The sequence below is a fragment of the Girardinichthys multiradiatus genome, chromosome 1 (assembly GCF_021462225.1).
Source record: "Girardinichthys multiradiatus isolate DD_20200921_A chromosome 1, DD_fGirMul_XY1, whole genome shotgun sequence".
NCBI classification, from domain to species: domain Eukaryota; kingdom Metazoa; phylum Chordata; class Actinopteri; order Cyprinodontiformes; family Goodeidae; genus Girardinichthys; species Girardinichthys multiradiatus.
In genome coordinates this window covers 32,527,038-32,551,380 of record NC_061794.1, presented here as the reverse complement: position 1 = coordinate 32,551,380, position 24,343 = coordinate 32,527,038, and the positions used below count along the sequence as shown (strand labels likewise).

Below are 24,343 nucleotides of genomic sequence, written 5' to 3'. Positions count from 1 at the left end.
TGTGTGTGCACGTGTGTGTGTTTGTGTGTGTGTGTTTGTGTGTGTGTGTGTGTGTGTGTGTGTGTGTGTGTGTGTGTGTGTGTGTGTGTGTAAGAGAGCTGTGCAAAATAGTCTACCCACACACATCTCTGCCCAGCTAACTTCAGTCACGTAAGAAGTCCACATGAGTTAGGCTCTCAAAGAGCATCCTGTTAGTCACAGTATACTGACAGCTACAAAGAATGAAGGATAATCGTGAATGCTTCAGTATGGCCAGTTTGTGTGACAGATTGTGGGCTTATGTGTGTTTAGGTGAAGGAGTGTGTGTGTGTGTGTGTTTGGCTGCTTTGTTCTGCTTTGCTTATTCTCCTGGGCTGACCAGGTTTTATCTACAGGAAGTTCAGGCCGACTGGCATTCATGTGAGCCGTGCTTCCCATGACCGCCTGCCGTGACTGCGCCGATATAAGCTGCGGGAAAAAGACTTCGGTGATGAGACTCAAAGCGCTTCCACTACAGTTAGGCAAACAAATAAACATGATCACCCATATGAGCTGTATAAAAGCATTTGAGGGAGGGTACCCTTTTCAGAGATGATGATGACACAACCGCAATCAGATCTGTGTTGGATAAACGGGCCTCAATTCCTTTTTTACCACAGTGGTTTTGCTCCTGTTATGGTTGAAAGTCAAAAAAATCTCTCCTGGGAGCTTATTCTAGCTTCTGTGGTTTCTTTCACATGAAGCCTTCTACACTTATATCTCCTGATCCAGAGGGATTACTCGTACACATGTTGCTGTTTTAAAGGGCGGAAGGTGTTCTCATGCCCTCCTGATGGAACGCAGATCCTCTCAGCTGTGTCCCATGTGGGCTGTGGCTGAGTGTGTGTTGTTGTTGCTGCATAATGAACTGCTTTATTAGGAATCGGTTCAAACAGTCCCTCAGCAGCTGACACTACACAGACAAGACATGGGGAGGGGGTTGAGACACCATGTGAGTGACCTCATGATTCGCTGAAACGAAACCGAAGCCTGATGCACAGAAAAGAAGAGGAGGAGGTGGATGGTGAATGCAAAGATTTTACCTTGTGGATCTCAGGAGCGGGACACACATCCCTGATGGGCTGACAGTCATCCCTTGGCCTGCAGCTGTTTTCGCACCATCCACAAAGGTGTCCCTGATCCTCACGGCCCCAACACTGCGAACAGTCAGAGCTGCCCGCTCCACAGTTGTACACCTCCACTAGAGGGAGAAGGGACGAAGGAGGGGAGATACAGAGAGCAAAATATAAAATAGTCAGAGGAGGACCAGACAACCTTAAATGGTAAATGGACTTAACTTATATAGCGCTTTTCCAGTCATACAGACCGCTCAAAGCGCTTTACACTAGCGCCACATTCACCCAATCGCACTCACTAACGCTCACACATTCATACACCGATATTCCGTCACCTTAACTCTGATACCTGTAAATAAAACCAATTTAACTCTTTCAGAAGTCACCTACGGTAACTCTGAAAGAGCTGTAGAATCCCACTACTCAGGTGGGAGAGTGTGTTAACAGGACAACAATTAGTCTTGTGCTCCAGACTCACTTGCCCTTATGGAAGAGCGGCAAGAAAAAAAATCACTGTTGAAAGAAAACCATTAGAGGTCCTGTTTGCCTCACGTAAAAACAACTTTAGTGTATTTTACTGAAATAAAGGAAGAAAATGAGTGCAGCACCCTATACTAACACCCCTAAATAAAATCCATCACTTCTAATAGTCATCTAATAATCTTCATAGGTTCACATGTGAAATTTTATTGCAGTATACACACAGCTGTTCTGTAAGTCTTTTAGTTGATAAACAACATCTTGAAGATCAAGAACACAGCAGACAGATCAGGGATAACACTGAGGAGACGTTTGAAGCAGAGTTAGCTAATACAACAATATTTTAAGGTTTAAATATCTCACTGTTTAAACATTATTCAGTTGATTTTTCTAAAAATGTAAAGAGTACGGCTTAGCTGCAACTCTGCCAAGACATGGCTGTCCAACTGAATAGGCATCTAGAGAAAGGAGAGCATTAATCAGATAAGTGGCCAAGTGATCCATGTTGACTATAGAGGAGCAGCAGAGAGCCACACATCAAGTGGGAGAATCTGTTGACACTACATCTATTAGCTGCATGCAAGAAGTCCCATTTAAGGTTTGCCACAAGTCATGTAGAGGACACAGTAAATCTGGGGAAGAAGGGGCTCTGGTCAATGAAACAAAAATCTTATTCTTTGGCCTTCCAAAACACTGTGTGGCAGAAAACCTATGCTGAATGTCCCTCTAAACACACTGTACCAGTGGTAAATTATGGAGATGAAAGCATTATGCTGTGTGGATGCTTTTCAGGGACAGGAAAAACTAGTCAGAGTTGACAGAGTGGTTTAAGATAAATACAAAGTAATCCTGGAAGCAAATCTGCTACAGACAAAAAAAAACCTTGAGACTCGGGTGGAAGTTCACTGTCCAGCAGAATAACAACAATAAACATATGACCAGAGCTTCGGTGGAAAGGTTTCCATCAAAGTTTACTTGTGTGTTCGAATGGTCAAGTCAAAGTCCAAACCTAAATCTAATTCTTCACCTTGACACTACCTTTTTTCACTCTGTCACAAAATAATCCCAATACCATACATTTAAGTTTGAGGTTGCAACATGAGAAAATGTGAAAAAAGTCATCTCTCTTTATTAATAAAAGAAATGATAAAACTGTAATTTTCCAGGCTCTTAAAAGCATTTCCTGGAAAAATCATAAAAAAGGTTTACTTTCTCAGTGACAGTTGAAAAATTGGTTGCCAGCAGCTCTGTAAGCTAATTTGTAGAAATTGCAAACATTAGAACAGTGGCCTAAACTTTATTTAGGCTCATCATGTTTTACAAAAAGCAGTGTCTAGTGTAATTAAATGTTTCTGCTGATGCTTTGTCTCATTTCATGCATGACCTATATTTGTAATATATTTAGCATGTAATCAGTCTGAGTCTTTATAGGCTGCTGCATTGGTTCATTTTCTGAAGTTCTTGTTTCTCTCCTGATAAAGCATCTTTTAGCTGTGTTGGCCTGAATGGTCAGCTGAGGGTACACCGTTAAAAACATTTTCCTCCACAACTTACATGAACCATATGGGCTGCATGCTCTAAATAAGCAGAATAAACATTTGGAGGGTGATATATTCATGGTTATAAAAATAAACCAGGAACAAAAAAAACAAAAAAAACGAGAGTGGATGAGAACAAAGCCAGGGAAAACAGATGATCATGTTCGTGTTCTAAAGTGCCTCCCAGCGAGACATCCCATTTGTATTACTGCATGCACATCTGCACAACTGACTGTGTGCATATTAGGGTACGCATCTGCATGTATGTGATAAAGTGTGTGTCATTTTAAAATTTGATGACTGTGCATGCTGCGTCGAGGTGCCTGTTAAGCAGAATGTCTGGCAGAAGAGCCAGAGCTGTTGTTCATATGGACTGTAAACGTCACACCTGGGACTGGGACAGGCAAACAACTGGCTTGTAGCTGCTCCGCAAGACAATATGCCAAGTTCAATAACGCACACCACCTCTCATCATCTCGCTGTTGTCATGGAGCTCAAATTGTATTTGTGACAATAGGTTTGGACACTGCAATGATAACACCTTCAGTTGCAGCTCCCCCATGTTCTGTAATTATTATGTGTAATTAGGCGTTAGCAGAATATAACATTATGGTTAATTACTAGTTGTTGGCAAATTATGTGTTGCAATACACAAACTGCTATCATTACAAGTGAAAGACAGTCTGACACTGTCTATCCCTGTAAGTACTTCTTTATTTTTCAACAGGTCCAATCAAATCCACCCGTCTCATCGGAAATGCATTCTCTGAGCACCGGTGTCATGTTTTTTTTTCTTTTAAAGTATAGAAAAAGAGAAGGATTTCAGCATAGCATATGGCGGTGTTTTTCATTCTTTTCTGTCTAATCATAGGTTTTACATCTTACCTTTCATGGGCTGAGGGCTGTCAATGAATATATCTTCCCTCTGACTGCTGAAGTATCCTGCTCTCCTGAGGCTGAGGTGGTAAATCTGACTCCTCTGATTGGTGAACAACTAAATGAGCAAAGAGGCCGGTAATATCAAGAAAACAGATTGTGCTTGGCATCTGTATTATATACATTCTGCTTCTTCTTACTGTTGCCCCACACACACTGCAGGACACATTGATTGGTTCTAATGGTACAAATATGTCTAAAAAGCCCTTAAAATAAATTCATCTTCTATTGCAGCAGCACAATATCACACTGAATATTTTTAAAAGATCAAACCTTTAATTCAACTATATTTATTAAATGGAAGGAAAAAAACCATGTTAGAAATAGAGATTTGTAATGAAACAACTGGTTTAAGAATAATATAAATTTATTTAAATGAAGCTTTTATAAAACATTTTACTTTTTCAGCCTGATTGGAGTTTCTAAGCTGTGCGAGAACCCATATTTATCTTGACACCACGAGGAATAATACACTAAGGTCACTGTTGGAGAACTGCAGCAAAGAGTGACATGTTGGGTACATAAAGTCTCCATAACAATTATTAGATGCTATCTACATGCGAACCAAGCATTTACATTCTTATTAGTCTTACTATGAGAAACCTTAACATGTGGAGTTTCCTACACACGATGTTCCCAGGATGAATATGTGGAAAAGCACCTTAATGCCCACTGTTAGGCATGGTAGAGGAATAATGATGCTGTGGGTCTGGGAACCTTGTTAGAGTGCATGGCCTCATGAACTCTTTAAAATACCAGACCATTCTGAATACATATCTGGTGAAACTAAAAATGGGTCATTATTGGGTCTTTCAAAGGTTAATGACATCAAACAGCTGAATCAACACAGACATGGCTCACCAAACACCAAACAATTGTCAAAAAAGGGAACCTCTGGGCTACCAGGTCTCCATAATAACCATTAAAAGTGATATATGGCCAACCAGTTGTTTAAAAGGATGCAAGGATAAAGTATTTTCTGTCCTATCATCACAAAACATAGGCAGTTTGTAGACGGTTAAACTCTACTGGGACTTTAACTGGAATTGTGTAAAACAAAAAATAAATATCTGGAAAAGCTTCTAATGCCAACTGTTAAATATGGGGAAAGATTGGTAATGCTTTTCCAAAGGCCTTGATATTCCTATTAGAATGATGTGCCTGATGAACATTTCCAAACACCAGGAGATTTTTAAGTAAAAGTCAGATTTCATATGTCGGAAAACTGAAACTAGGTCTTCCGTGAGTCTTTAAACAGGTTAATAATCCAGGGCTCCAGAATATCTTTGGAGATTGGGTTTAGATAAATTGTCAAAGATCCCTCCAACCTTGTGGTCCAATCTTTTGAAAGCTCAAGTGCTGTTCTATTGGCAAAAGTAGACTGTACAAAATATTAAAAGCAGAGATACCAGTAATTTTGTCAATTGTGTATTTTGTTCACAATAATAATTTCTAAAAATTTGATTTATTTTTTTTCTACACTGGATAAATGTATGCAAAATTTTAGGATGGATCCATCCATCTACCCACTGTCGGTACCTGCTTTTCCGTGCAGGGTCGCAGGGGGTGATGATTCCTATCTCCAGCAGTCATTGGGTGAGAGGAGGGGTACACCCTGGACAGGCCTCCAGTCCAACACAGGGCAACACAGAGACACACAGGACAGACAACCATGCTAGGTTGGATTTTTTAAAATATATTTTTAGGGTAATATGCTACTGCAATAAATTATACATTTATTTTAAGGCTTTTTACTCATCTTTTCCTGGGCTACCGACAAAAGTCACCAGCTCTGTGATACTGGCTTTCTGGTCAACTCATAAACAAAGGGTTTAAGTTATTACATTAAAAACAGCTGACTAATAAGCTTTAAACATAACAAGAGTGAGCTCAGTGAAGCAGTAGATGTAACAAATTGCCTCACTGGTTATTTCTGGAAGGTTATTGTCTGTACTTACTGTCACCCCACTGCACTTGACAGTTGAGTTGTCCAGCCATATGGCTTCATAGCGCGGTTCTGTTCCAAAGTCACACTCCAGCCTCTCCCTCTGTTGTGCAAGACACATATTTTAAACAATATGGAGTATTTAGAGAGCAGCAGCCAACAAAATTGTGATACTACACGGTTTTTAAGACTTGGAAAAGAGTAAACGAACGCACAAAATGTTAATGTCTGGCAGCTATCGTCAACGCTGAGAAAGCACCAGGAAAATTAAAATAAAATTAATCCCATATTAACTGAGCCTGCCAGAAAAGACATTCAGATTTCATATTCATAAACATCTGGACTCCCACACCTCGGCAGCTCATCTGGGAGTCAGAATAATGAGTGTGAATTTATTTCTTCACAAAATAAGTGCCATGAGTTCTCCAGAGCGGGGATATCTGAAACCAGTGAGAAGCAGAGACAGGTAAGAGCAGCAGACGATAAGTGCTTAAAGTGGAAGAAGTCATTTGTCTGTGAATCCGGCCAGCTTAAATGGGTCTACTTTGATCAGCCTCTCCAGGACGCTGCTATTTCACAGCGCTTTCTGACACCGGAGACGGCTGATATTTATGGCAGCTGCACGGTTCTTCCTTTTCTGTGCTACTGTGAAAATTTCCCTGGAAGTCAGTCAGAGATAAAATATAGGGGAAGAGAAACTTGTTCTGAATTTATTTATTCTGTGTGGTAAAGGCGTGGGAATTTTTCAAAAAAGATCCCCGAAGGATCCGAGAAATGGCTGAATCTGATTGGCAGCACATTTCCTGCTCTGCTGACTTGTCTGAGATGAAGACGTTGATCAAACAATGTTAGTCTGAATAAACTTTCATAATGAAGAGTAGCAATGACGGCTATCCTGAGGAAGTCTGTGTGATTCAATGTCTGTCACCATAGCAACATGCCAGGAAGGCATCGTGAGGGGCCAGCCGGGGCTAAGAGTGTGACCAGCCACGCCTGGCAACCAGTCAGCACTGGCATTTTGAGCAGGTCTCAGAGTTGTGTCCTCATCCTTATTGGTGCAGCGTCAGCTTCTGCAGCCCCTCAGTGTGAATTAACTACGAGAATGGGAGTTTTTAACAAGTGATCTATGAGAAGTGCCTGAATAAAAATGAACAAGAGTGAAATTAAGCTCCTGCTCCGTGTGCTGCTGCCTCAGGGTGAATGCACCCGCTGTACACAGTGCTGACGAAGACACAACTCATCATAGTTAGATACCGGAGCATGCCTGGACAACTGAGGAACTCTTCATCCCTTACAGAGGCTCTCAAAAGTCTAAACAGGTCAAATGAGACCAAGACAAATCATTTCAAGACTTTTTCTACAAATAATGTGACATTTCCACTGTACAATTTAACTAAGAAACAAACAAATATGTTAGAGGGAATAATATGAAAAATAAAAAACACAACCTTAAACTAACACTTTGTTGATTGAATTTCTGCATTTAATCTTATTTGGTAGAAGTTTATCAGCATCCAACATATCTTGACTTGATTATATTTTCCATTCTTTCTTGCAAAAGTTCTCTAATTTGCCAGTGCGACAAGGTTATGAGGACATCTCTTGTCCACATAACTGTCCAGGTGAAAATTCCTGTCAGATTTAGTTCTGGATGTTGGCTAGACTGTTCCACAACATTTTCCTCACATGAAGCAATTATTTTGAATTTGATCTCTCTTCATCTTCAGCTTTCTAGTGGGGACCTAAATGTCTTAAAACTTGTTAAAAATCAGAATTGGTCATATTTTAATTCCCTAAAAAGTCTAGTTCTATCTAAAGAAGCGCAACCCCAGAGCAAGATGCTGTCACCCCTATATTTCACTATGGGAACGATGTTCGCTTTTGTGACATGCTGTGTTGTTGTTTTTTTGTGTGAAACAGACCTTTTTTATGATGAAGCAAATTTTGCTTCATCAGACCAAAACACAATCTCCCACAAGGCTTTGGCAGATTTTAAAGTTTAGAATTAGGGCTGCACAACATGAACAAACAGCTAATTGCGAAACCACTGTTGAATATTGTAATTACAATATCGATTATGATTAACCCATATTTTTCTTCTTCACAATGTGGCCTTTAGCATCTCAGCTACTTAAAAAATAAACATCATTGCGGGCACCGATGGCAGGGACAGCTGAATATATTATTGGCATGCATAATTTATATGCATGATGCTTTAAATACAATATTCTACCAAATATTGCATCCAAGCAGCCCTTTGTTATTGTGATATTGCAAAAGTGGGTATTTTGATGACAATTGTGGTTCGATATAATGTGCAGCTTTAGAGTGGATGTTTTATTAGGATAAAATGTTTATGTGTTTTAACCTTAATATTTATTTGAGAATCCAGTATGTGCTCTAGAACCCAAACAGCACCTATCAGAAATCCCTGCAGCTAAGTCAGCATTGCTAGCTGCATCTTGAAATGTTCTCTTTTTTTCTGCATATTTTCTCCAGTTATTAGAAACTGCCTTCATTGTCTCGTGAGTGTTTTTGTACTCTTCTCCTGACTGATGTCTCTGTATAATTACATAATTTTGATCCTCTGTAACCTTTCGGTAAATCAAGCAAATGAGCAAATGTCAGGAAATTCCTACCAGGACAACAGAACTTGATGGAACTCAAGAAGACTGATATTTGATGTTTGAAACAAGGTTTTAGTTTGAGGGTGTGCACATTTATGCAACCAAGGTAATTAATTTGATTTTCACCTGAACTATACCAAATAGTTGTCAAATTATATGCTGAAAAAAGATTTGAAATGATTTATCAAAATCTAGTGTTTATATTATAATAACCTGACATTTTATCAGTGGTGTGTAGTCTTTTGAGAGCCACTGTAGTCTTAATAAGTGGAACACCAGACTGGTTTCAGTCATCCATTGACCCCAATCCCAGAACACAAACATTCATCTGTTTTTAGCCCAGCTTGAAGCAAACACACCATATGCTTCTCTTTTCTTCAAATCACTTTCACCACATGCAGTTTTTGGAGACAGTCCAAGTCCAGCTCCAAAGCCAGAGGATATCCGACGTACCTCCTGGATGTTGCTCAGGATCATGGTGAAGTCTTGGGCCATTCCCGATGGCAATGGAGGAGCCTCAGAGGGAGTCAGGATGGGACAGGAAGCGTCACTCTGGGGTGAGAGTTGGGGGATTAAAACAGGAAGGAAGTGACATACAGGAGTTAAAGAAAACAATGGCTCCCTTTGCACCCCTTTGCAAACATCCACCACCCAAAAATACCTGTCCTGTTTATCTGTACAAGCAGGAAATGAGAGGGTGAAGTCTCGCTTTGAGTGAAGCAACAATGGCTTGAAAAAGAGAGACGATGAAGGATTAGAAAAACATACCCTCCGGACGCTGTGAAGCTCTGAGGAAAGCAGGAAACTGGAACATACTTCCCGATGACCTCACAACCCATATTATAAAAATCTTATTTCATGTTTAAACAGAAACTACAATTTAAATACCTCAAGCAGCTTAAAAAGCACAATCCTTTAATGCTGATCTGATGGAGATTTACTCCATTTGCTTTAAAGATGCTATCATGCTTTCATTAGTTTAGCTGTGTAAGACTCCTGAGATATAAAACTAATCATTAAACAGTCATGGCAATAAAAGGCTTAAGGACAACACCGGTAGACCTGCAGCTGAACAGACGAGCGAGAGCTGTGGTCTCCCCCCGTGTGACTCAATGAAGGAGTGTGAGTGGGATCAGAGCCGGAGGGGGAAAGTCTGCAGGGCCATGCAGACCATGGGATACGGCTCAGCAGTAAAACTCTGAAGTCAACACAAATAGTTTGATGGCTGACTTGACCTTGATGTCAGGAAAATGTCCAAAGAAAGGTGGTGATCGTTTCCAATGAGGCTCTGCTTGTTTTGGATAACTTTCCCTCTTTTGCACTCATATCTTATTACACTGTTTGATACGCCTCTTGCACTCATAGGTTTTTTATTAGTGAATATATATCTATAAAATTTATGTCTATGGGCTCCTACTCAGAAAAAGTAACATATAAAAAAAGTTGTTATTCCTCAGACATTAAGGCACAGTGAATATACTCTTTCACTCTTTCATTCGCAAATATCTGGCAGAGAGTGAAATTTTAGAGCGGGTCAGAGTAGCCTTAAAATGCCACATTATCCTCTTATGAGTCTGTAAAAGCAGAACCTCCTGAGATTTTATAGCTGGTTTCAACATTTCTGCACAATGTAGTTGAGACACTGACATTGTAACCTCACAATAATTCACCACATGAGTGCTCTTGCCTAACCAGTTTGGACTCAGATTATTTAAAAAAAACTGTTTTTCAGCTCCAGAGTCTGGAATATGTCAGATGTTTGGACTTTTAGGATACTGATATCATGAACTCCTTCGGGGATGTGTCTGGTTCATAGACTGGAGGTAGAGTTACTTACTTCAAGCAGGTTCGGCTTTGAATCATCTTTGCTTGAGAGACAGAGGTGGTTCTCTTGGTCCCAGTAACACTTCCACCTTATGCTCAGGCAACTCATGCATCTGTTGAACAAAAAGACACAAAAGTCTTCAAAACATATTGCTATTTCTTAACCTTTTCCAAATTTTGCCATGTTACAACCATAAACTTCAATTTATCTTATTGGGCTTTCTTGTAATAAACCTAGCTTAAGTAAAGCATGTAGGTCCAAAGCATAGCAGATTCTTCTATGTGTTCCCTACATGGCTTGTAGCCAAACACAAACAGGACTGCTTAAGGCTTACTTTCAACAATGGCCTTTTTTTGCCACTCTTCCATAGAGGTCAGATTTGTGGAGTACACGACATCTACATGTCCTGTTAATAGATTATCCCACCTAAAATGTGGATCTTTGCAGCTCCTCCAGATTAAGCATGGGGCTCTTGACTGTCTTTCCTTGCTCTAACCACCCAGCCTATTAAATTAGGTGGCTGACCTTGTGTTGGTTTGCCATACTCTTCCAACTTTACCCATGCCCTGATGTGTTCCATTGATTTTTATTTGGGGTTTCAGAGTAAAGGGGGCTGGCTACAAAGGCATGGCACCTGTATTATTTCCTTCCACTTTACAAGTATTCTCCACTTTGTTTTTGTCTAAAATCTTAATGTGATGCATTTCTAATAACATTGCATATCTTTGGTTACTGAGGCAGGGATGAAAATATCAGTCAATCTGATCTGTTTTCACCCCCAGATCATGTTTCTGTGATTGTTCCCATGTAAAAATGGAGAATGAAGCCTTCTCTGACTCATTTTGGAGTGCAAAACAAATGGGGAGACTGGACTGATTACAGGCATCAAAGTGAGGCCTTAATAAAAGGAAGTAATGCTTAGTCACAGTAGCAGACGCGCTCATTCCACAGCCACAGCTCAGCCGGTAGAGAGGTCAGGTTGGGCCAAATCAGCTGAGATCAAACTCTCTTGCTGCTAAATGATGATGCATGAGTACGCATGCCATCTCATGTGTTTATATTTCTGTGAAATCAGCCTTGAGTTTTACGGTGTAGACAAGGAGCTACTTCACCAAGAACATCTGCTAGATCATACTTACTGGCTCAGTTGATATATGCACAGCATTCATTAAGGTTAGAAGTGCATTTGAAATGATAAAAACAGGGTTTCTATACATTTTGACATTTTTTCTTGTCAAAATTTTATATTTCTCCAGTTTTCAGTCTATTACAGCTATTCTTTGAAGTATCAATTTAAAGGTTTGCTCTGAATGTATCAGATTTTACTGATCCAACTTTGAATAAGGAACCTGCAGATACCATAAACTGCAAGGAAGGAAGGAAGGCAAACAGATGGATGGACGGACGGACGGATAGATACATATTTTAGACAAAAAGGATACTTAGAATGGGGAATAAACTCCAGAAATATGAAAATTTTTCCAAACTCCTCCAGGCCTGGTAACAGTCTAAATGAACTTCAGTACTTTGTCTCAGGCTGAGTTGTAACTCTGTACAAAGAGAGCGTTCGCAGATAAGGACCCAACAATGTGACTTCCAGAAAAACCACCTTAATATACCAGCACTGTGGAGGTGTGTGAGGGGAGTCTGAATCATTGTGTAGCCTCTGGGTAGAGACAGATGTCCCACACTAGGAAGGATGGTGCCTCCAGTGATAGCAACACTCCGAGGGGGTCTCTAGATTAGACGGCGGTGGGTGTAAGAGGATGTGTTCTGATTAGAAGCAGACGGACCCGCCGGGCTGTTATCAGCTGCAGCCTCTCAGTGTTTGCTGACTCCTTTTCTTTCTTACTAAAACACCTAAAAACCTCACCACCCACCAACGTAGGCATACAGAATGTTTGCATACACACACACTCTCTCTGCTTGACCGAACACTGACAGCAAATACCCTGTGAAACTGCTCACCCCTGGTCATAATGACCACTCACGTAGACACTCATGCTAAATACACAGCCGGGGTAACACTCTCAGGGTCCCTCGGTGGACACAGCGGTTAAACACACACCCTCAATCACACTTCTGTCAGAGAGGAATACATTCAGGAGAAAGGATCACTTTCAGGGAGGGGAGCTCGAGTTAACCGACACAGACAAATCAGAAAAGACAGGGAAAAAGGGGAATTGAGACGTGTAAAAGCTAAAATAAAAAGTAACAGATAAAACAAGAAGAGAGTAAGTTTGAGGCAGAGAGAGAAAGAAGAGTGAGAAGTGAAGGTTTGGTGTTTGTCCTCCTGGGCTGCAGGGCGACGCTGGAATGCCGCGGTCTGCTTGTCATTAACACTTTGCCTGGTGACCACTTTAACTGTGTTAAGGGAGAGCTGTATAAACAGCACTCTCTCTCTCAGACAAACACACACATGCAAACTGATTCAGCACTATTATATCATAAAATAAACTTTACCATGTGACCTGTAAATAAATTCTGTTTTCTTCTTTTTTAACACGTTTATCCTGATTTATTACAGTTGGAACAGCTAGTAGGCTCATCCAGCCAAATGTATTGTATGAAACTTTTCTTCATTATTACACTTGTGTTAATTTGCTGGACTCACCAAACAAAAAATATAATCAACACAATGAAAAATATTGGACAAGATTTAGTCTCTGAAGGCCAATATAGTCTGAATTGCTGGCATGAGACATGAGATCCAAACTTTCCAAATAAATAACCTATGTTAGGATATAGATACTTTTTAACTGCAAATGTGTTTAATTTCAAACCCTTGCACACTCTCTGTGGCTCTACAAAAATGATTAGGGTGAGATTTTGTCAATGCTTTCCCTATTTTCTTCTAAAGTCCATATCAGTCATGCAGAGAAAACATATTTCTGAATTTTTCACAATTACTTCTTTGTATAGGTGCATCTCAGTACATTAAAATGTTATTTAATTAAATAATCAATTTCAATAATTCAATTAAAAAGTGAAACTCATGTAAATTATGTACATTTATTACAGACATAGTGATATATTGTTTATTTCTGCAAATATTTGTATGACGTCTAGCCAAAGAAAAACCCAAATTCATTTGATAAGACAAATGAAGAAAAAAAGTTTTTTTAATATAATGTCATGACGATCATGTTTTGGCCTACATATGGAGGATGAGCCACAAAAAAATGGCTGTTTACAGGGAACTCTGTCCAAGCCTATCAATAGAAAGTTAAGTGAAAGGAAAAACTACAGCAAAAAAAGAGTCAAAGTTTCATGAAAATGTAATTTTTTAGAAGGACTTGACATCTGACTGAACAGCCAAAAGTACCACAGCCTGGTTTATTGAGCATTTTTATGTGCTTGATTGGCCATCAAACTTACCAGACTTAAATCCCACTAAGAATCCAGGAAGTACTGTCGCAAAGGAAGATGAAAGACAGCAAACTAATAAAGCAAGCTGGGCTTCTTTACCACCTCAGCAGAGCCAGAGGCTTCATGCTACGATGCACTGATGCAGGACATTCAGGCAAAAAGAGCCATGAGAACGTACTGACTTGAAATACAGCAAAGAACATGTACTTTTCAGTCGGCCAGCATTTCTGTATTACAAAATACATTTTGATTGTTTTAATTTTGTTATTTTGATTTTCATAAAACTAGGTCATAATTACATGTGTAAAATTAATGTGTAATGAGGATGTAACATTTGACTGCACTGTTCAATGGTTAGGATTAATTGGAATGTATGTACCTGACTGTTGTGAAGTGCCTTGAGACAACATGTGTTGTGAATTGGCGCTATATAAATAAACTGAATTGAATTGAATAACTTTACTATGATTACTTTTCTGTGACATTCAAATTCATTGTGATGGATTAAAAACACATTCATATTTAATGATCACAAGTAATGACAGTATTTGTGCAATTCTTTGTACAAATCCTGATTTTATACTGGAGAAGTTTGTATTTGGCCAACAGACAATCATGTTGTTGGTTCACTTTATTCCTAAAAGGAAATGGACTTCATAAAAGTGCATACATTTATTCAAAGCGTGTGGCATAAAAGAACTCTGTCTTTGGTTCTAAAAGCATTAATGCCCAATATTACTTAAATAAAACATTATAGCCTCAGTTAACATAAAACAGGGGAGGATCTCTGCATTAAAACCAAAGTAAATGCATTCCTCAGTAGACAATAGGTTTTTCTTTCTCATTCTTCAAAACTTTGATTTATCTATTAGCAAAGTGATGGCTCTTTTCATACAAAACAGCTCTTTTATGTGGTTTCATTGAGTCTAAGTGTATAACAAACCCACTGTTTAAAAAAAAAACAGCATGAAGTGAATGAGATCAGATAGCGCCCAGCAGTTCTCCACCTCGCTGTGTAATGCTCTTCCTGTGTGAACGACACTTTGCTCATTATCACCTCCGACAAACCGCCGTCTAATTTCACAGTCTTGGACCCCGCCACATATTGGGTGCAGTCTTAGACGCGTACACCTGCAGCCGCTGTGTTCACACCTCAAAACTACTTTCAGAAACTGAACAAAAGAGGGGAAACCAAAGAAAAATGCTTTTTGATCTTCATGAATCTGTCAGACACACTGAACTGCACATAGAGGATCCTGTGACGTGGTCAAACATGCCTAAGGATGCCAGCTGGAATGCCTGCACATATGAGGAAAAACTCTGCTTTTGTGACTAGGACATGCAGGTCAAAGTCGTTCACAAAAAAAAAACAAGGGCGTGATCAAGCAGACATACATATCTAATTTCCTTTGGCTTAACATTTACAGAATATTAATCCCACATTTGATCTCGTGCTGAGGAAACCTTGAGCAAAGCCAAACACAAACAATAAGCCCTGGGAGAAGAAATGTTGGCTGTGTTTACCCAGCGTGGCTTAAATAGACAGCATTTGATGAGGAGGCTAGGGACATAGAAAAAGAAGAACAAACAAAGAAAAGAGGCTTTGCTTTGTCTTTATTGTCCAGCTGTGTGTGCAGATCTGAAACGTCACTGAAGGAAATGCTTGATATTTCATTTCAGGTTTTCTGTTTAGAGACTGCTAGAAGAGCAGTTTGTTGGTGTTTAGTCTCCGTTAGGAAGGATTGTTTGGGGGGATTTATTATAAGCCTTGTCGTAAAAATGTGGGAAAGTGGAGAGGATATAATCAAATCAAGTAATTCGATAAAAGCACCGGCAGGAAGTATAAATAGTCTATTACAAATAAATGTTCCACTTAATGAAAAGCACAAAGCATTTACAAATAGATTTAACAGGTTTATTTGCAAGGTGATTTGCCTATTTATTCTGATTTCAGTCCATCCTTTCAGGAGACACAGATCAGTTTGAAGCATAGTACTGTGCAAAACTTTTAAACCAACCAGTTTCCAGGGAACCAATTTTATAAGGTAGTTCCTCAGGCTCTCCCAATTTCCCCTTTCTGTCTTTCTCATTTTCTGTCTAAATCTTGTACCCAACAGCACACTCTATACAGTGCCTTGCAAAAGTAACCTTTTCACATTATAACCAGAACAATTTGTGTTTATTTTCTTCTGGTCATTTGAGTCCAGAATTAAACTTTTTGGCCTACATGCAAAAGTCTATGTGTGGTAGAAAACTAAAACTGCAGACAGATCAAAACATTCAATTAATATAGTGAAACATGGTGGTGGCAGCATCATGCTGTTGGAATACTATCCTTCAGCAGGGACAGGAAAGCTGGTCAGAGTTGATAGGAAGTTGGATGATATTAAATACAAGACAATCCTGGAAGAAAATCTGTCAGAGGCTGTTAGAGACTTTAGACTCAGGTGGAAATTCACGTTCAACCAAGACAACAGTTCTAAGAGTCAGACTGCAATGAAATGATTTAGATTAAAGAATATTCCTGTGTTAGAATGGCTCAGTCAAAGCCCACAGAGATGCCTCATCCTTCAGTTTATTGTCTAATGTAAGGCAAGTTTCCTGCAAACAGCTCTTCAGGAACTACCTAATCTTATAGTATTTCAGTATTTACTACTTTCACTGATTAAACAAAAACAAATGGGAACAAACTGTTTCTTTCTGAGAGGCCACTGGTAAACGATCCAGTTCAAAATGAGCTCTTTGCCAAGTTGTTTCTTATGAGTATATATATTTCAGTGTCAGGTGGCTTAACAAGAAACACGTAAACCGAAACCATTCGTCTAAAAAGCTAGTACAAATGTGAAAAAAGCAGCAGACGTCTAAAAGAAAATGTTAAAGGTCTGGCCTCTTTTACTGCGGTGAAAGCAAAGAATTATCAAATTACATCTCACAACTGAAATGTTTTTTGGATGAAATGCTAACTAGTGATTTAAGATGTTAAACTGAGCATCTGGTAGTCGCAGCTTTTTGTGAAAAGTGTCTCAAGTGAAGAAGTGCAAAACCCACCAGTGTCACGCATGACAGCGTGGCATCGTTATGCGCTGGTCAAGTGAAAACCCTAATTATGCTTGTAATTAAAAACTAGCAGTCAGACTTTTTCTGCTAGAATCTGGAGAAGAAAATAAAAAGATATATAAGAAAACAAGAAAGTGACAGAAAAAAGGGGTGAACTGGGGTAAATTGTGACTCAAAAGGACATTTTCCAAGTATCACCAACTGAAGATTGTGACATGAAATTACTTACGAAGTCTTTGGGTGTATTTGTCCGGTCCTCTCACAGTCGTAGATGATGAAGCTCCCAGATACCACAGACGTGCCATTCACCTTTATCGCCACAGAAACACTGAGGTGATCTGCAGAAACAAAGGATGCATGTGTCGAGCTCTGCAACATTTCGAGATGGTATCGCTCTCATATGACAAAATAGATGGCAACAGACTGAGACCTTTTTCTGCATTGTGAGAGATAAAAGCGGAAATTACATTTGTTCTATACTAAAAAAATAAATATGTTTGACAAATGGCTGGCTCACCTGTGCCAGGGGGTATTGGTTGGTAGTTTTCAGGTGGAAGTAGGGGACAGGTCTGGATCTGAGCGGGACCATAGACTGTGGCAGCGGTGGACACCCCGGGCTTGTATTCACACTCTACCTTTGAGCCAATCAGATCAGGAATGCTGCCGTTTATTAGAATGCCAACAGCCTGCAGCAAAAAACAAACAAAACAAACAGATATAGGAGCAGAAACATAAATAGCTTCTCATGTTGATCAAAATTAATTAGATTTTTAATTTGCCGTGCCCGTAAATGTGCGGTCTTGTTTAGTTTATGTGCACGCTTGTTGAGGGAGCGCGGAGGATGTTGGCGCCATTTCAAGATTATTTAGGAGATGAGGCAGAAAAAGAGAGGAACTACTGTGTGATGGAGAAACAGATGGCAAAATGCTAGATTCACATCTAAATCTGCAGAAAGTGATGAGGTATGACAGATGTATAATGAGAAACATAACACCTCTCTGACATGTCTGAAATTTAGCTAAATGAGAGGAAATGTGAGGAAAAAACAATTAGGGTGGAGATAGGGGGGACAGGATCTTCAACTGGAGGGAAACGAATCAGAGTCTCGGCAGGTAGGAGCTGAGGTGGTCAGTGGCATGTGCTGACATGTCTCAAAAATCTTCCCCATTGTTCACAAGAATTGCTCATTTCCCAGCTTGGACCCTGACTTCCTGCCTGCTGCTTCCTGTTAGCGGAGACAACCTTGAGCTGAGCTTCCTGCCGGTGACTCAGCCATTTGGTGAAGCAATTACGACCCACTATAGACCAACCTCCCCAACAAGCAAATTTTCACAATTAATGAAGCAATTAATGACCTGTCGTCTCCACCTTCCATCAAATTAGGCTCTGTAATTAGAGGTCAAATGTATTCCAAGTGGCAGAGATCAGCGATCTAATCAAGGCATTGTTATCACCCTGTAACACGATGCAAGGATGAGAAAGAATTATTGAAAACAATAGTTTGCATGTCAGACCACTGAGAGAATCTTTGAACCCAGATATATTATCCTGCCAAGAGTGATTAAGTCAGGCTGGTTCTGTTGAAGAAACCTGGCAATGCCACCAATAAGCAAACACCCACACAGATAAAGGTGAGAATAGTTAAGGTAACGTTAAAAATCTGTATTTTTGAGTTAGTAGTTTTGCATTTCTTCTTCTGAGTCATAACAGAAAATAATTTAATTAAAAGTCATCGTTGACGATGATGATGCATTTTTCAAAAGCAAAACAGAAACTGATTAAAATCTGATTAGGCTATAACTCCAATTATATTCATAACAACTGCATGACAAATTCTGCACAAAAGTCCCAGAATCAGCAAGGAACACCAAACTATACAGGAATAACCCAGAAGGTACAAGAACACAAGCATGCAATGAACAGGAAACGCTAGTGTCATTGTCATTTGCTGTCACCAACTTGGAAAAACCACAGGCCTTCTGGAAAGAACCTTTATGGTACAATGAGACAAAGAAGAAAAAAAGAATATCTGGAGAAGTCAAGGTGTACCCTTCAAACAGAAGAACACCATACCAGCAGTCAAGCATGTTGGTGGCAGTATCATGTTGTAGGGGGTTAGATTGTGCAAAGTGGGTGAAATAATGAAGAAGGAGGACTGCCTCCAAACTGTTGTTCAACTTGCACCCGAACAGCTAGATAGTTGAAATATGGACCAAACGGGGCGACTGGGCGCTTCAGCAGGACAAGGGTCCCAAACACACATCAACAGCGGTGTTGGAGTAGACAAAGCAAGCCAACATTAAGCCTTTGACATGCCTGCCACATCAAACCCTATATAAAACATATGGATTACATTGAAGAGTTGGTTTCTGATAAGAAGAGTGGTCAAACATCCACCCAAAACTATGCAAGAGGCTTATTGATGAACACAAAAACATGTGTTTGGGGTGTAGTTTATGACCATTATCAGGACTGGTTGTTTATATTTTGGCCTGTATGAATCATTTCGACCCTGCGTAGAAAAACAGTAAATTAAATCTTGAGCTTCCAGTTCTTGTTTTTTAGATTATTGAACGTTTTTTTTTTAAATAACCATTCCACCCAAAAAAAATATATATATATATATATAATCAAAAAACCCAATGGTATTAGACATTCTTGCCTATGATGAGTTTACAGTATGTGAACTTCTTACTGTTAGCTCCACGGTCCCAGCAGAGCGCTTTCAGTTATCATGCTCCTCTCCTGTGGAAGCAGCTGCCTGTGTTTGTCTATGAGACAGACACCCTGTTTGTTTTTAAGATTAGTCATAAAACTTTCCTTTCTGATAAAGCCTATATTCAGATTGACTTATATGAGTTATCTCTGTTGAGTTGTCCTCACTGCTTTTATGCATAATTCTTCTAACTATTAACTTTGTGCTCTCTAACAGGTTATCTTTCCCTTAGACCGTACCTGTAGCCCAGTGCCTCTGTGTATGTCTGTATGTCATTCAATTCCACCACTACCCACAGATGAATAATGTAGATAGCTGCTCAAACTGAGTCTAGTTCAAAAGGAGGTTCATCCACCTCAACCAAAAACTCAGTTCCAACTGAAGAGAAGTGACCCCAAGGTATGATGCTACCACCACCATTTTCTACAGGTGTGTTGTCCTTTTGTGATTCACAGACTTTTGTATTGGCAAACATACGCGGTTTATTCTGTTGCTAGGTTTTGTGATTTTCTGAAGGAAAAGGCTTCTGTCTTGAAACCCTACATCTTAGTCCAGATATATGGACAAACTAGGGCAGCTGGACGCTTTTTTGGATTAATCAAAAATCTATTACGTGCCAACTCATGGAAACTGAATGCTAAAATCTATTCAAAATGTGCTTCAATAAAGTATTAGTTTAAGGGTATGCAAACTTATGCAGGAAGGTTAATTCATTTCTTTTTTTCCCTGATAGGCGTGTTTTCCAGTTGTATGGGAGATATGTGACATTAAAGGTGGGGAAAAAGTCTGGAATGTTTTTATTTGTCATATCACAAAAACAGGGTATATTAAGCAGCCATTACAGATATAATACTGTTATTGAAATACTTACAAATCAAGCCACCTTAGATTGAAAGCTGACATATTACAAAAAACTGTGAGAACATTTAGGGAACTGCAAAATTTCAGTGCTGTGGTTTATCTCTTCAGCTCATCTATATACGCTGCTCAAAAAATAAGGGGAACACTTAAACAACACAATATAACTTAAGCTGTTACTGACACTTGCCAGAGTGTTACTAATTAAAGAAAACATATAAGAATTCTAGATAAATTATGGGCAGTCAGGTATTTGAGTCACCTTATTCTTGGTTTTTCGTTTGTGGTAAAAAGTCTTGTTGCCTGGTTCTAAGAGATTTTAGGAGGCTTTTATAGGTTGCCTTAAGCCAAACTTGTTAAAACAGTGCCCTTGGACCTCGTGCCGAGTCACTAAAACTGACCTAACCCATATACACTGCTCAAAAAAATAAAGGGAACACTTAAACAACACAATATAACTCCAAGTAAATCAAATTTCTGTGAAATCAAACTGTCCACTTAGGAAGCAACACTGATTGACAATCAATTTCACAGCTGTTGTACAAATGAAATAGACAACAGGGGGAAATATTTGGAGATTAGCAAGAAACACTCAATAAAGGAGTGGTTCTGCAGGTGGGGACCACAGACCACTTCTCAGTACCTATGCTTTCTGGCTGATGTTTTGGTCACTTTTGAATGTTGGTGGTGCTTTCACACTCGTGGTAGCATGAGACGGACTCTACAACCCACACAAGTGGCTCAGGTAGTGCAGCTCATCCAGGATGGCACAGCAATGCCGCTGTGGCAAGAAGGTTTGCTGTGTCTGTCAGCGTAGTGTCCAGAGCCTGGAGGTGCTACCAGGAGACAGGCCAGTACACCAGGAGACGTGGAGGAGGCCGTAGGAGGGCAACAACCCAGCAGCAGGACCGCTACCTCCACTTTTATGCAAGGAGGAACAGGAGGAGCACTGCCAGAGCCCTGCAAAATGACCTCCAGCAGGCCACAAATGTGCATGTGTCTGCACAAACGGTTAGAAACCGACTCCATGAGGATGGTATGAGGGCCTGATGTCCACAAATGGGGGTTGTGCTCACAGCCCAACACCGTGCAGGACGCTTGGCATTTGCCAGAGAACACCAGGATTGGCAAATTCGCTACTGGTGCCCTGTGCTCTTCACAGATGAAAGCAGGTTCACACTGAGCACATGTGACAGACGTGACCGAGTCTGGAGACACCGTGGAGAGTGATCTGCTGCCTGCGACATCCTTCAGCATGACCAGTTTGGCAGTGGGTCAGTAATGGTGTGGGGTGGCATTTCTTTGGAGGGCCGCACCACCCTCCATGTGCTCGCCAGAGGTAGCCTGACTGCCATTAGGTGCCGAGATGAGATCCTCAGACCCCTTGTGAGACCATATGCTGGTGTGGTTGGCCCTGGGTTCCTCCTATTGGAGTGTGTCAGCAGTTCCTGCAAGATGAAGACATTGAAGCTATGGACTGGCCCGCCCGTTCCCCAGACCTGAATCTGATTGAGCACATCTGGGACATCATGTCTCGCTCCATCCACCAACGTCACGTTGCACCACAGACTGTCCAGGAGTTGGCGGATGCTTTAGTCCAGGTCTGGGAGGAGATCCCTCAGGAGACCATCCGCCGTCTCATCAGGAGCATGCCCAGGTGTTGTAGGGAGGTCATACAGGCACGTGGAGGCCACACACAATACTGAGCCTCATTTTGACTTGTTTTAAGGACATTACATCAAAGTTGGATCAGCCTGTAGTGTGTTTTTCCACTTTAATTTTGTGTGTGACTCCAAATCCAGGCCTCTATTGGTTAATAGATTTGATTTCCATTGATGATTTTTGTGTTATTTTGTTTTCAGCACATTCAACTTTGTACAGAACAAAGTATTCAATGAGAATATTTCATTCATTCAGATCTAGGATGTGTTATTTGAGTGTTCCCTTTATTTTTTTGAGCAGAGTAGTTGTGCGGGCCATACTCATTCCATTGTAGCATCAGTTAAATGTTTATATTTGCAAGAAACTAAAAGCAAAGTTTCAGCTTTATTCACTGACCGCATTCAAAGACCTGAGTGGGTAAAGCAGACCTTTTCATTTACACTTGTCTTCAGCATGTTTGTTTAGAAGCTATGTGTCACTTATTTCAGCACAAAGAGCTCACATGTGATTCAGTTTGTCGAAATGCATTTAGATTGAGGTGCTATTAGACTGGTGACAGTGAACAAAGGCCGCACTGTTGTAAATCAGAAAGCTAAACAAGCAGATGAATGTCGGCTTTACTGAAAAGGAGGAGGTGGTATTAAAAGGGGGGGCTGCTGCATCAAACAGCATTGGCCAGATTTTATCAGCTGAGTTATAATAATAGGCTGGATAACAACAGAGAGGCAGTGTCAGATTATAAATGTGTGTGGGAAAAATCTGCTTTCATACAGTGACCCCATTACTGCCATGCCTTTATAAAGATCAGCAGCCATGACTGTTTAGCTTATGGCAAGGTGATGGCAACCGCAGGGTGATAAGAGATAAAAGTACCTCGATTTTTGCAGAGATGCTGATCTCTGGGGGGGTCAGGGTAATGGAGGGACACTGCTGGGGGCCGTCTCCCATGGTGATCCAGGAGCGTGGCAGCAACCCTCGGGCACACTCGTTTTGGATGGTGCATCTAGATAGAAAGTGACAAAATATGATTTGCATACATATTATCTTATCACATCATGTCTTACTGTGCCTTGCAAAGGTTTTCACACCCACTGAACTTTATCACATTTTGTCACGTTGCAACTGCAAACTTCAATGCTATTTTAATAGAAATCATTTTCTGATATAGTCCAACACATTCTACAACACATTTATAAAGTTTTAGGAAAACGATGCAAGGTTTTCAAGATGTTTTGAAAACAGTTTTGCATTTGTATTCATCCACACTAAGTAAATTTTTTAGAGCCATCTGTAGTTTTTTGAGAGGTATGTCTCTACTAGATTGGCACATCTGGAGACTGAAATGTGTATTCATTTCTCTTTGCAAGATAGCTCAACCTCAGTTACATTCAGCATCTGTGAACAGTGATTTTCAAACCCTCCCACAGATTCTCAATTTGATTTAGGTCTAACTTTTACTGGACATTTATAACACATTCTAGCAAACCCTGAATATGCACTGATTTAATTATTGCTCTGGTTGTATGATTAGAGTTGCAATCTTGCAGCCTCTAACAGGTTTTCTTCCAGAATTTAGCTCCATTCGTCCTCCCCTGATCTCCAACCAGCTCACCTGTCCCCACAGCATAATGCAGCCATCACCATTTGTTACTGTGTGGATGGTCTGGTCAGGATAACATGCAGTAATAGTTTTCCAGAACACACAATGATTTGAATGTTGGCCAAAAAGGTAAATTTTGGTCTCATCTGACCAAAGCGCATGCTTACTGTGTCCCCATGATTGCTTGCAGATGGATTCAACAATGAATTTCTTTATGACACTAGTTATGACTAATAGTTGTCCTGTCGACAAATTCTCCCACATGAGGTGTAGATCTTCGCAGCTCCTCCAGAGTTACCATGGTCCTCTTAAATGCTTCAGTCAGTTTACACGAGGGCCACATGTCAGTGGGACAATGAACTGAACGGTGCTCAATGACAGAGGTCACCAGCCCTAGTCCTCAGGCCCCATTGCCCTGCATAGTTTATGGGTTTCCTTGCTGCCACACATCTGACTTCAATGAATGGGTGATTAACAGGCTTCTGTAGCATTTGATATTATGGTGACGAGATAACACCATGATTTGAATCAGTTGTGCTGGTGCAAAAACACATCTAAAACATGCAGGACAGTGAGCCCTGAGGACCAGAGTTAGAGACAACCTTCTCCCTGGCCTGTCAGCTGTGTTCATTGGTC

General features: G+C 40.2%; 1 protein-coding gene across 4 annotated transcripts in view; it reads right to left on the bottom strand.

Annotated features, from left to right (window-relative positions):
• The window catches only part of plxnd1 (plexin D1), a 110,221-nt gene that overhangs the window by 60,290 nt on the left and 25,588 nt on the right, over positions 1–24,343 (bottom strand). For all 4 annotated transcript variants that reach the window (XM_047375433.1, XM_047375450.1, XM_047375424.1 and 1 more), the window contains exons 5-12: positions 22,981–23,110; positions 17,389–17,557; positions 17,101–17,209; positions 10,458–10,557; positions 9,074–9,172; positions 6,007–6,096; positions 3,998–4,106; positions 1,062–1,219 (exon numbers count right to left, since the gene is read on the bottom strand). In XM_047375433.1, the coding sequence (XP_047231389.1) occupies positions 1,062–1,219; positions 3,998–4,106; positions 6,007–6,096; positions 9,074–9,172; positions 10,458–10,557; positions 17,101–17,209; positions 17,389–17,557; positions 22,981–23,110 (964 nt within the window). The remainder of the gene's footprint in view (positions 1–1,061; positions 1,220–3,997; positions 4,107–6,006; positions 6,097–9,073; positions 9,173–10,457; positions 10,558–17,100; positions 17,210–17,388; positions 17,558–22,980; positions 23,111–24,343) is intronic.